General features: G+C 37.5%; 1 protein-coding gene across 3 annotated transcripts; it reads left to right on the top strand.

The window, feature by feature from the left end:
* Positions 1 to 327: 327 nt before the first annotated feature.
* On the top strand, positions 328 to 12,107 carry LOC109035030 (cystathionine gamma-lyase). Of its 3 annotated transcripts, XM_072296584.1 has the most exons (8): positions 387 to 571; positions 1,911 to 2,090; positions 4,174 to 4,364; positions 6,074 to 6,208; positions 7,379 to 7,514; positions 8,524 to 8,676; positions 10,085 to 10,259; positions 11,933 to 12,107. In XM_072296584.1, exons 3-8 carry the CDS (start codon positions 4,224 to 4,226, stop codon positions 12,096 to 12,098), a joined length of 906 nt encoding a protein of 301 aa, XP_072152685.1. In that variant the 5' UTR covers positions 387 to 571; positions 1,911 to 2,090; positions 4,174 to 4,223; the 3' UTR covers positions 12,099 to 12,107. The 3 variants fall into 3 exon arrangements, with proteins under 3 accessions (XP_072152684.1, XP_018904039.2, XP_072152685.1); XM_072296583.1 differs by lacking the exon at positions 4,174 to 4,364 and having other exon boundaries at positions 328 to 481; XM_019048494.2 differs by lacking the exon at positions 4,174 to 4,364 and having other exon boundaries at positions 386 to 571.
* Positions 12,108 to 13,475: the final 1,368 nt, after the last annotated feature.

Genomic DNA, 13,475 nt, shown 5'->3' on the forward strand with positions numbered 1-13,475 from the left:
GGTTTTTTTGGAGAGAAAATCTCGCATTCGAGTGCAGTTTCGATATCAGTATTGAATGCGATATTTTTCATCTAAAAAAGCCACGCCTTTATTACGTTGAATTTGTTTGTCAAAATCGGCAAAAGAATTCTTTAGTCCCCTGACAACAGAATTGCGATCTCAAAATTCGAGAAAAATGACAAGTAGCTGAGAAAATGGAACTAGTCGATGCGATATATCGTATGTCGTTCTGACTCATAGCCTCCATCGAATCACTTTAAACTCATAAACCTAATCACAATTACAATGACATAATTAAGGGCGATTGGTTCATGACACATCTTGTAATCCATCTGCAATCTATGCATTGAATCTCCTCCTACCCATGGATAATTTTTGCGAGGCACTGAAAGGGAATACCTAATACTGAGGAGGCCTTTCTTGGAGGTGTTATAGTCAGCTTCTGCTGTTTTCTCCATACGATCGGGTCTTCGTAAACTTCGTAAGTTAAATTTCATATTAGGTACCTATCTATCCTGGTTACGAATCTGGTGCTTTGATTATTCACGATTTTTTCTGAAAAATGCAGTAGGTAAGCATTTCAATGTAGCTAGATTGTTTGTTGTGTTTTAATTATCTAAGTCTTTAAGCATTCAAAATTTTCTCGAAGTTTAATCTTTGATAACAAATACTCGTATTATGGTCCTTGGTACGGTAATAAAATTTGAAATTAAATCTTAATTTCTCAATTAATCGTCATAATTCATCTTAAATAACAGTGATTGAAAACATTTCCACGTTGAATTTGGTACCGTCATGTTGGGACACAATTCAATGCTGCGTTGGCGTGGCGTTCTCAGTACATTCACGTGTTCGCCTTCACTGTGCATTGGTAGGCAATTTCTCGACTCAGGGTCACGTTGATTTGCATCTAGTTCTGTAATATTGCGATAAATCGTTTTCGATAAATTAGCGATTTTATTTTACATTCATGCGATGAAATCGTCGCAACTTTTAGCAATTTTTTATCTGATAACATTGCAATAAATTGACGTCGATAAAATTGCGATATACTCTCCGATCAAATCGCAACTTATGGCGATCACTGCTCCTTGGGAAGTGCGACGAAAAAGGATAGAAATCAACGTACTCCTAAGTCGAGAAATTGCCTGTACTTGCATAGTGAAGGCGAACATGTGAATGCGCTTACTGAGGATATCCTGCTGCGCCGACAAAGCTGTGAAGTGACGCAAAACCTCTACTGGCGGAAGCTGCACTTTTTGCTTTAAGTTCGCGCCAAAGGTCCGTCCCTGCGATTTATAACTTAAGTATTTGGTAGCTTTGCCATGATATTTAATCATTACTCAATCTCGTAAATAAAAACAAAAGATCAATGGACTTACAGTAGGTACCTACCTGTTACCTTAATTTGTTTTTTTACACATTATTATAGAGTTAAGGTGAAAAATTCGTGATGCAACCTAGTTTTTATGAAACCCACATGGAAATTTGCGGGGTTTGGAGGACAAGGCACACATAAAAGCGGTTTTTGCTATTCCGAGAAATACTTACGTGTTTGAAGTTTCGAAATTAAGTACATGGGTCCTTATGTCGGAATGAAAGTTCAAACTTACTTTTTGATGATTGAAAATTGGAATTTGGGAGCAAATTTGTCACAGAATATGCATTAAGACTATAGTTTCACTTGAAATCATTAATATCTCAATTTTTTCGAAAACGGTACTTATGCGCTTTTTCCGTCAAACCCCTCATTTCAATGTTACCGCCCATTTCCCAGCTACTCAAAAACCAGGTAATAATTTGCACTATTGGCTGTCACACTAACTCCACTAGGTAACATTATTGTGTCATCTAAGATCAACTTTTAATTTTCATATTCAGGTTTTTATTGTCTTCATATTATTTTTCAGTCAATAATAGACTCTTGAATGACGTGCGGCATGGCTCAATATAAATATGCTATTGATCCAAGCTTTGCAACAAAAGCCATCCATACAGGTGCCAAACCAGAACAGTGGACTAACAATGAAATAGTCCCACCTATTGTTCTCTCAACAACTTTCAAGCAATTAGGACCAGGACAGGACAAGGTAAGGATTTTTTGTACATTTCATATAAAGGCTTTCTCAAAGTGATGCGGTCAGACTAGTCTACATAAATTGGATTTCACTCTGTTTCAACTGAAAGAAATACTTTTCGGGACAGTTATCATTTTTCCAAAGAAAATAAATTGTCTAAGTCCTCTATCTACTTTCTCCCCATTTACCCCCAAGATTTCGTAATAAAGCAAAGCTGTTTAATATAGATCGCGTTAAGCAGAAAGGAACCAAACCCACATTAGCCACTATTGCCAAATTTAATTAGAAAATTAAATTTTTTACATGAGAATGGTCGTACTGATATTCGTGCAACTTTCAGTGAATTTTCTGCATGGTTCGAGGCAAATTCCTGAAAATTCACAAAGGAATCCGCATAAAAGTTCCTTCTTTCGTAAAAAATTAAATTGTCTAGTTAAATTTGGCAATGGTTCATGTGGCTTGGTTCCTCTCTGCTAAACGCAGTCCATATATTCTGCATTCATCACCATGATTTACAATCAGGTTTGTAAAAAAAAATAAGAAAAAAATAATCTTAAATTTGTATGAAAAAACTCCTAAGATAAACTAAAAACAAAATAATTTGTAAAATTATAATCTGTTATGTTTTTTTTTTTTTTTTTTTTTTTTTTTTTTTTTTTTTTTTTTATTGAATACTAGGATTTTATTTTGGGACTTTTACCCAAGTTGCATTGAAACCCTCGCGAAATATTCGTAGGAGATTGATCAGTGGGAGATATTTGTCGGTTGTATTGCATTTAAAATTAATTGTAGTACGTCTGAGAGTTTTGTAAAAGTGAGAATGTTTGTTTGTGTAAAATTAATTACTGGTCTGTTGACGTGTAATTCTTTTGTTTTTTCGTGAAGTTTTTTTAAAAACTTGATTCCTGATATCCGGGTGAACGAATTCGATCAATAGAAATTATTTTGTATCATCGAGGGGAGATGAACGAAACAAATTAACAAGAGGTAATCCTCGGCAAAAATAACCTTCCAAGTTGCTCAGAACTTATTCAAAAATCGGAAATGAGAAAATGGACGAAGGCCTGAAATTCAGCGACCAATCAGAGCGCGGCAACTTATTTGTATTAAAAGGATTGAGATGAAGATAATTTCCCTATCTCGGTTTTCTGTTTTTCGAGTGTGATAACGAGAGACAGCCCCCATGCATTTCCGGAGAGGTGGAAAAAGCGGTAGCGCCTTCAATTTTTGAAAATGCAACGCGCACAACCGTTGAACACGAACAGTTGTATCATGGCGCCGTAATCAACTCTGTCTACTCTTTGTAAAGCGGGAAGCTCTACAATTTTGACCGGCTGGTCCGCGAACCCATATGTAGAATTTTTCACAGGAAAAATATTTTGAAATTATGTTGCGATTTCCCCCCGATTTTTTGGCGATGAAATCGCTAGGATCATCAACATCTGAGCGATCATCCTCAATCTTGTCGCAATTTTATCTCTTCAAAATCGTGTTTGATGAAAATCGAAATTTTATTTCAATTTATCACAATTTTCTGATCAATTATATCGCGATTTCATTGCAAATTAATGCGATGAAATCGCAATTCAGCGCAACTTTCTATCCGATGTTATTGCAATAAATCGACGTCTAAATAATTGTGATACATTCTACATCAAATTGCATTTTATCCTGATCACCGCTACTTGGGAATGAGGCAAAATAGTTACCTTGCGGGCGATTCCGCCGATGGAGTGCAACATAGCGACGGTGCAAGTCGGCAATCACATAACTCGTTTGCGGTGTCTGAAAATCTCCGCAACTATGTTATTTTTTTAAAGGAGAACAAATGGACATTATTCCTTGAAGTTTTTGCAGAATTTTCCTCGCACATAGAAGAAAAATCACGGAAGTTTTAAAGAATTACCGTTGAGTAGTTTTCCGTTTAAAAAATAAAGTATGACAGGAAGTCTGCGACGTCGCAAACCGAGTTATGTGATTGCCGACTTTCACCGTCGATAGGCAATATCATCGTAAGCTCTCCATGTCAGTCTATGGGTGCTAAGTTTATGAAACTTTCTACGGGCGTTTTCCTGAATTTTAATTTTTGTGGCAGGGTTACGATTATGGAAGGAGCAACAACCCATCGAGAGAAATGCTGGAGAAATGTCTCGCAGCTTTGGAAGGTGGATTGTTCTGCAGCTGTTTTTCTTCAGGCTTAGGAGCTACAAGTTCCATTGTGAATGCACTTTTAAATGCAGGCGATCATGTTATCTGCATAAAAAGTGTGTACGGTGGAAACTTCAGGTACTTTAGCGAAGTTGCGCCTAGGTCTGGTATTGAAATTTCCTTTGTCGACGTCTCAGACATGAATATTTTACTCGATACCCTCAAAAGCAACACAAAGGTAATTAGTCGACATAGTTCAACAGGGTGACAAATTCAATCAAACGTCAAAGGAAACTCTTAGAAAAGTAGAGAATTTTTTCCAAGCCTGAAAAGTCCGGTAATCTTGAAATTTTTTCTTCCAGTCAAAAGATTGCATCCTTTCCATTTTAAGAGCTAAAACTTTTTATAAACACGAGAAAATTGACTTAAAAATGAAAAACTAGGGACAGTTCAAGAATGTTTTTCACAAAACTGCACTTATGCTTCTAATCCTACAAACCCCTCCACCCTTCATTACTCTTTTTTAAGTCTTTTTCAAATACGGAGGCACATAAGTACACGCAAGTCGTTTTTAGTTCTCTCCAGCGCTCCACGATATCATACCTATCTGCCATAGCCTCCTATCCTGCCTGAGTCAACTCATGTAATTTGAGCATTTTCCCGGAAATTTGGTCTTTCCTGAATCTCACCCACCATGCAAGGGACCTGGAGGTATTTTATACCTCTCACCGTAGAGAGCCGCCTCCTTTGGGAATTTTTTAAAAAGTGGCCTTAATCCATGTTGAGGTTAATCCAAAGTAACAATTCAATGAAAATGTGGCGGGTTTTGCCCCTCCTGAGGTTAATATGAGTTAGTTCCAGGAGTACTTCATTACAAAAAAGCGCCATAGAATTGGAGATATTTAAGCAACACGAATTGACCAAGTAAAAGATTCCTGAAGCACCAAACACTCAACTCAAATAATGCCAGGCAGGGTCTCAAACTTCTCAGAGGGCTGACATGTTAAGGCCTATTTTTGTGGTGAATGTTACATTTTAGGGGTGCAAAATTGAAAACAACGGGTCAGTTGTATTAGTCTTATTGTTAGAGTTGGGTCCAGATTGTGCTATATTGTCCATCGAAAAACACATCATGTGACATTATCGACCGTGGTAGTGCATAACTATCTTGGTCTCCTCTAGCTAAGGCATCCATGCTTTAGATCGAGCAAGCAAGAAAAATGTGTGCATTAGTATCACTGATTGATGAAGTATAGAAGTGGAGGAAACCAATGACAAGCACTATTAACATGTATTATTCATAACACATATATCCCTAATAGCAGAACCATAGAAGGAAAATATAAAGATTATGTACGAAAGTTAATTTTTTTTATAAAACGCATGCATACGAAAGTGTTAAAAGTGAACATTTTTATGTAACCATTATAAAAAAGTCATAATTTTCGTGAGCTTTTCGCAAAAATATTAAAAAATCTTATGACTCGCGAAAAGCTCACAAAAATGATGACTTTTTTATACATGATAGTTACATAAAAATGTTCACTTTTAACACTTTCGTATGCATGCGTTATATAAAAAAAATTGTCCATAAAAAATTACCTTATCTAGCTTTCGTCATTTTTTATATTACGGTCAGGTCTGAACTTTGATTTTTTTTCATATAAGCGTTACACGTTTTTTATATAAAACTACCATTTAGATAACAGATATGTTTTTTTAAATATTTTTTTTTAGAAAAACACAAATTTGTTCTGCCACTAGGGATGTGCACGAAAAAGATCTTGTGATGTCACTTTGAGTCTATCTTTCCCTTTAGGTAATCAATTTTTGTTCCATATCCACAGCTTCTATGGTTAGAGAATCCAACAAATCCCATGATGGACGTGGTAGATGTTCCTACAATTTCGAAAGTTGTAAAGGATCGGAATGAAAAAATCATCATTGTGGTGGACAATACGTTTCAAACATCATTCTTTCAGGTAACCGTCATCAATTTTCATTTTACTTTCGTGCAACAAGTTCACAATAGCACTTTTAGACGGAGGGTATAGATTCGATCGACATGAATCGATCAAAATCTAAAGACGTGAACCGATCGACGTGATTCGATCGACTAAACTGTGATTCGATCGACAAAGCTGTGAATCGATCACCGACAAATCCGTGAGTCGGTCGAATCGGCGCGATGGAGGATGGAGATCAAGGATTATGAAAATGATGGACAAATGCACAGCAAAACAGGATACAAATCTATGTACTCCTAAGTCGAGAAATTGCCTACCTATGCACAGTGAAGGCGATTTTGTGCGCATATTGGGGACGCCACCACGCCAACATAGTAAGCAGAGACATCCGTTCGAAGTTAGAATTCGAAGTAGTTATTATACCTAAATAAATATAATCATAAATATCATAAATATAATCATAAAAAAATCATATCTGCACGTGCTCATCAACTTGTGACGGAACAGGGCACATTCAAATATGAGAGCACTCCATCCACGGGGACCCAAGTCAGTGCGTCCAACAGTCGATTAATCTTATCATTTTAATTGAATTTAGATGATAAAAAGAGATATATCTAGATGATTTGCGTTCAACGGACATTTGTCAGTAAAGTATCCATTTCACTCCCCCCCCCCCCCCAATTAAATTTTGATTCTTCCAACGCTACCTCGGATTTTTTGCCCACTGAGCATCGACTTAGTTAGTTAGACTTAGTTAGATCAAGGATGATTTTTTATATTTTATTTCGACATTTCCGTAATACTCATATTTGAACCAAGTTTATGCACAATACACAGTTTTTTGTTTTGTTTTGTTTTTTTCTGTTTCACGTGGAGGAGGTTAAGGGGAATCAGTCGGCTAACAATACCCAATTCGGGATCAAGTGTGCCTTACTTTTGTCTATTACTGAGTCTTTATGACAACAGGTTATCTTTAATTTTACAAGGTTTCTAATAAAGAGAGAAAAAAGTAAAAGAACAAGAGGAGGAGAAGGAGTGACCGAAGAGGAAGAGGTACACAGATTCTAGGGAAACGACGTTGTCTTTTTTTTGTGCGTGACCACCATTGGACCTCCTTCGTGAAACACTTCCACCCAGCCCCTTCTTTGTGTAGTGATCAAATTGTTATTTGAAAACTTTCAGAGGCCTTTGGAACTGGGAGCGGATATTTCTGTTCATTCTCTAACAAAATATTTAAATGGTCACTCGGATGTGGTTATGGGTGCAACTATAACAAACAATGGAACAATTAATAGCAGAATTCAGTTCGTTCAAAATGGTAAGTTTCCTATCTGAGTATGGACGGTTACTTTTTATCTAAGATGATTATCAACTGGAAGTGAGCAAATATCAAAAGCTTTCGGTGCTGATTTTTGAAAAACTCAACTCAATTAATGGGAAAATATCTTCCCAAAACAAGGAAAAGAAGAAGAAGGAAGTTGGTCAACCAGCTTGAGAAAGCACAGAGTCATGTAAGAAGGAAGCTAGGCTGATAAATGTGGAGGTAATAATCTAACAATTCCTCAACCAGAGATCAGAGGTTTCAGACTTTTGTAAATGAGCAACTCCAAGAAATTAGAAGCGAGATGTTTAAGCATGTTTTGAAATCATTAATTGTTGGGTGTGATTGATACAAAGGCTGTCCCAAGAGTACTGCCCCTTTACCCTCATAATGCGATAGAAAGCAGCTACCTATGAAGATGCAGTTTGTGTGAGGTTTTAGTCCTAGTAATTTTGTATCAAACAAGACCAAAATGAGCCCTGTAACTCAAAATTTGACCGAGATACTGCATTTTGAAAATGTCGTGGCCAGGTTGACTCCTCCAGGATTTTCAGCAAGTTTCACGAGATTAGTAGTTTAAAAATGATTAACAAAAAGATAAGTTTACAGATCTTAGACAAGTACCCTATACTTGTCCTGAGAAATGCACCAATAGGTTGAGTTCAATTTTTTAAAGGCAGAAACTATTAATTCGTTCTCATGTTTTTAAAGTTAAGTATTGGTGACTTTGAGAATTTGAGCACAATCTATAGAACAACTGGTTTTATCTTTGTCCTCCAGCAAAAAAGAAAGGGGGGGGGGAGGTGGATCCACCGCTTGGGGAGAGCACCATACAGATTTTCCAGCAAGTTTCTTAGACTATCCAAAATTGAAACCAAAACTATGTAGTCTCCAGGTTCTCAACCTCATTCAACAAATCAATACACGATTTTGGGTTTGAGGCTTTCAATTTGTTTCAAAATATTCTACCTACAGAGTTTTTAATTCAATTTTTGTAATTTTTCAGCATGCGGAGCTGTGCCCTCTCCATTTGATTGCTTTCTAGTCACCCGAAGTTTAAAGACCCTTCAGGTCAGAATGCGCGAACATATGACGAACGGACTGGCCGTAGGACAATTCCTTGAAACGCATCCAATGGTTATTAAAGTACTGCATCCAGGTACATCATGCCTCGACAGAATATCGACGGTGAAACTACCAAACTACGAATCTCGTTTGCGGTGTTTAAAAATCTACGCACACATTTTATTTTTTTGAAGTAGACCAAATCAATATCATTCCTTGAAATTTTCACGGAATTTTCTCCGCACAAAGAGGAAAAATCACAGAAATTTTCAAGACTGGATGTTAAGTAGTTTTTCATTTAAAAAATAAAGTATGACAGGAAGTCTGCGACGTCGCAAACCGAGATACGTGGTTTGGTAGTTTCACCGTCGATATCCTCTGAATTAAGTATACTTTCATTGATACGTGAGATACGTGTTATAGGAATTAACTCCGAGATACGTGTTTTGATTTCTACGCTTTTAGGTGACCTCTAGATTTTTTTCGACTGAAATATTTTGATAGCAGATAAAAGGCATCTACTGCACTTCATTTCTGCAATTAACTCACAACCGCCAAAAATCGAGATGCACGGGGTTGCTACCGTTACAAACCGTAAAAGCCCATGATCAGTTACCATGCATCCTTATAAGGTGATTCGTCAAGCATAAGTGACGTGGTCGAACTGGCATGCGATATATCACATCGATTAGGTCAAAATCTCGAATCAAAAATACAGAAATCGATTTCTGTATCGAATGCGAGGTTTTTTCCAAACACTATTCCGCATTCATTTCTCTGAATTTTGCCGATTTTTGGGTTTAAATTGATACGTTAGGCTTATGCGCAGGGGCTATCGTCCCCCTTTTTTTTTATTAAAAATTCAAAAGCTGCCGAGAATTTTGACCTAATCGATGCGATAAATCGCATCTCAGTTTGACCGCGTCACTCTAGCTTGACGAATCACCTTAAGCGAGAACCGTTTTCTCCTCTTACAAGAAGATTCTGCAAACATTTCCAGAAACAAGACTCTCTTGTTCTTCACTAAAGAGGAAAAAAAGTCATAACACCACAAACAATTCACACATTTTTTTAGTTTGAATTTTCAGAAACTCCCAAATTATGTTAGAAATATAATTATCAAATACATTTGGAGCAGAAATATATTCATGTCTCGCGGAACATTGATGGGCTTAGAGAACAAGGCGCACAATTGCAGTTTTTGAAAAAATTGAGATATTAATCATTCAAGTGATACTGATCTTGGTGCATATATTGTAAGAAATTCGGTCCCAAATTCTAATTTTTAAGCATCAAAAAGTCAGGAGGAACTTTCTTTTCGCCATAAGGATTCGTGTAATTTCGAAACTTGAAACACGCATTCATGGAAATAGGAAAATCTGCACTTATGTACCTTTGTCCTCCAAGCCCCTCATAATTTGCCATAGAAATATTCAAGGAATATTACTTTAAGAGCAATATGTGGTTTTATTATTGTTGCTAAAATAATTCTTACTGTGTAGGTTTACCCTCTCATCCGGATCACGCTCTTGCCCTAAGACAGTGGAGTGGATGTAGTGGGATGTTATCATTCTACATCCGAGGTTCTTTTGAGCAGAGTAAAGTCTTCTTCTCATCTTTAAAACTTTTTTCACTTGCGATCAGTCTCGGTGGTTACGAAAGTTTAGTTGATCTTCCGTAAGTTACATCGTATAGGTATAGTACTGTCACGCTAAGGAAGAACGCCGTATGAACATTCGAGAGTTGCCAAAATTCCCTTGATAAAACATGTATTTTTGACGACAATAATGCAAGTTTTTCTTTGAAATCTTCAGATATTCTAGGTCAAATTGCGTACGAAATTGTTGAAAAGAATATTCACACTTTTCTTAGTAAATTCGGTTTTTATCGAAGGAAACTTGGCAGCGCCTGAAGGCTTATACGGTGTTCTTCTTTAGCATGGCAGAGTAGTAGTATAGTGGTTCTGTAAATTATATCAAGTAGCGGTGATCGTGATAAGTTGCGATTTGATCGGAAAATGTATCGCGATTTTATCGACGTCAATTTATTGCGATATTATGTGATAAAAAATTGCGAGAAATTGCGATTTTATCCCATACATTTTCAATAAAATCGCGATTTTGTCTACGGCGCAATAAATATCACCGATAAAAAAATCGCGATAAATCGAAATAAAATTTCGATTTTGGCTTGAAAAACGACTTAACGCCACTGTTAAAAAAACTTCCACGATTTATATTCTCTGTGCCTGTGCGAGAAAAATTCTGACAAATCTTTGAGGAATAATGTTGCTTTGTTATGAAGGAGATAAAACAGGAGCGGAGATTTTTAATCACCGCAAATGAACATATTTCTATCAAACGGAACTATGTGCATTATGACGAGAGCCCTGTAACACATATATTCTTATGGGTCTCGGGGCTCATGGCTTAATGCACATAGTTCCGTTTGGCAGAAATACGTCCAAATTAAATACTTGGTTTAGGAGCTTTACCGTCACTTTAGTGCAAGTTCAGTGGCGTGGCGTGAATTGCGATGTATCGATTGTTTTGCCATTAAAACCAATGGTAAAGAATCGATTATTAAGGTGTTCGCTGCGAACACCCTGTTTATCGATCCTTTTCCATAGGTTTAAATGACCAATCAATCGACATGTCGCAAAGCGCGCCACGCCACTGTGCAAGTTGTATGAAACTAGTTTTTACTTGCTCGATCATTCATCAGAGAGCAAAAGTCTGCATTTGAGGGGATTGGAGGACCAAGGTTCATAAGAGCAGTTTCTGCTATTTTAAGAAATACGTGTTTCAAAATTACACGGAGCCTATATGGCGGAAAGGGAGTTTAAACTCACTTTTTGATGTTTAAAAATTGGAATTTTGGAGCGAATTTTTCACAGAATAAATGCGTTCACACTAGTTTTACTTCAAATCATAAATATTTCAATTGTTCAAAAACTGCATTTATGCGCCTTGTCCACTGATAGAAAAAAAATCTGGTCTCTTACCAACAAGGGAAAGTAATTGATTGATAGCAGAGCATCTATCAGTCTAAATACAGGACAGTTATACAGAAACCTAGAGCATCGCAGGCAGTAAATATTTCTACATACAAGTTAGTCGCTTTTATAGCGCTCTTTGACGCTCTGCGACGCCCAGCCGCCAGAGCCTCCTATCCTATCAAGGCCCTTTAGGGAGATGCTTGAGGGGGTCCCTCCTCCTCGGAGGCGAAGGGGACGTCCAGTGGAAGGGTGGCAATAGGTGGGGTTAGAGGAAATGAAGGAGTGCCAACAGCCTAAAAGGCTTTTGGAGGAAGTAAATATTTCTTTGTTTGTTTTTTTCATGGCCCTCAAGAGCTCGAATGACGCATGCAGCAATGCCTCTGGATGAACAACTTGCCGTTGGTATCACAGACACTCTCATTCGTTTATCCGTCGGTCTCGAAAATGTCAACGATTTGATTGAGGACCTGAAACAAGCTCTTAATGAAGCTGCAGTGACTTTGGAGAATAAAAAGTAGAGAACCGTATTTTTCAGAGGCACTTCATCACCTCGAGTTGTTTTTTTTTTCTATACGTGCGTACCTATTTGACTTGGAAAATTACACTTTTATACGCCAATTTGGTATAGTGTAGTTTGCAATTGATCATTATAATCAAACAGTTAATCAACCCACCTGCATTGCAAATAACATACCTAATTATGTTTCATACCATTGGGAAATGGGGAAATTGTCCGGTTTGCCATCGTATCGGGACTCGAGGCGTGAATGATCGACTGTCGATATTCCCTCATTTGAAGCTATGGCAAGGAATCGATTCGTTGCGAACACCCTGCTCATCGATCTTTGATTACGCATATATTGTTCGGATGCCATTAGTCTATTAGACTACAATTGGACCGCGTTTAACAGAAAGGAACCAAGCCACATCAGCTATTGCCAATTTTAACCGGGCAATTTAATTTTTTACGAGAAAACGTTTGTGCGGATCCCTTTGAAAATGTTAAGGAATTTGCTTCGTACTATGGAGAAAATTCACTGAAATTTGCACGAAAATCCGTACAACTGTTTTCATGTAAAAAATTTAATTAGCCGATTAAATTTGGCAATATCTGATGTGGCTTGGTTCCTTTCTGTTTAACGCGGTCCAATTAGACTATTAATATTTTTCTCACTATCTCAAGATCGTGTAGACAATACATACACAAAACTTAAAAAATGACGAAAATGGTGTAATGCGACATCATTTTCGGTTTTATCAAGCCCGTGACCTTGAGATATTAACCAAGATATTGATAAGTGACCACGGTTATATTGGTCAGCATAGTTGAAAGAATATGGAAACGGACCGCCTCCGCTACAGCGATGCATTGTGGGGGAACACTTGTGAGGCTCTCGTACACTGTCAATCACGGACAAACTGACGTGTCATCGATGACCCGAAATCACACCAATGGCCAATCCAGTGGGCTTCAACTGTCATCGATGCGACATCTGAGTTTGTTCGTATTGTAAACATATGGTAATAAAATCAAGCTTCCCACATCCATTTAAAGACGGACGTCGGTGGCCGTGGACGTTCACTTGGACTTGGAGTAAATACTTTAAATATATAATGAATCAAATTGCATACTCAACCAGATGCAGGAGCTTAGAATGATTGCGATGATCGGCAGCCGAGTAGCTGAAGTAAGGGCTGCGTCAGAAGTCCGCTACTACCTCGGTACATTATAGTTTCGCATCCTGAAGTCGGGACTGCATACCCGACAAAATGAAGGAACTTTTAGAGATTGTAGTGATCTCCTGCGGAATTTGTGGAAAAGCCGTTAGTTTTATCGCGAAAAATAGGCAAATATGGTGCTTTTAATACCATAAGTAAACAAACCGAATCGTGAC

This window comes from Bemisia tabaci, chromosome 2 (assembly GCF_918797505.1).
Source record: "Bemisia tabaci chromosome 2, PGI_BMITA_v3".
NCBI classification, from domain to species: domain Eukaryota; kingdom Metazoa; phylum Arthropoda; class Insecta; order Hemiptera; family Aleyrodidae; genus Bemisia; species Bemisia tabaci.

What these genes read in the sequence shown, in the direction of transcription:
- LOC109035030 (XM_072296583.1), top strand. Translation starts at nt 1,929, where the DNA reads ATGACGTGCGGCATGGCTCAATATAAATATGCTATTGATCCAAGCTTT. An exon ending in TAGGACCAGGACAGGACAAG is followed by an intron (nt 2,091 to 6,073) that starts GTAAGGATTTTT and finishes CCATATCCACAG; the next exon opens with CTTCTATGGTTAGAGAATCC. An exon ending in GAAAGTTTAGTTGATCTTCC is followed by an intron (nt 10,260 to 11,932) that starts GTAAGTTACATC and finishes ATGGCCCTCAAG; the next exon opens with AGCTCGAATGACGCATGCAG.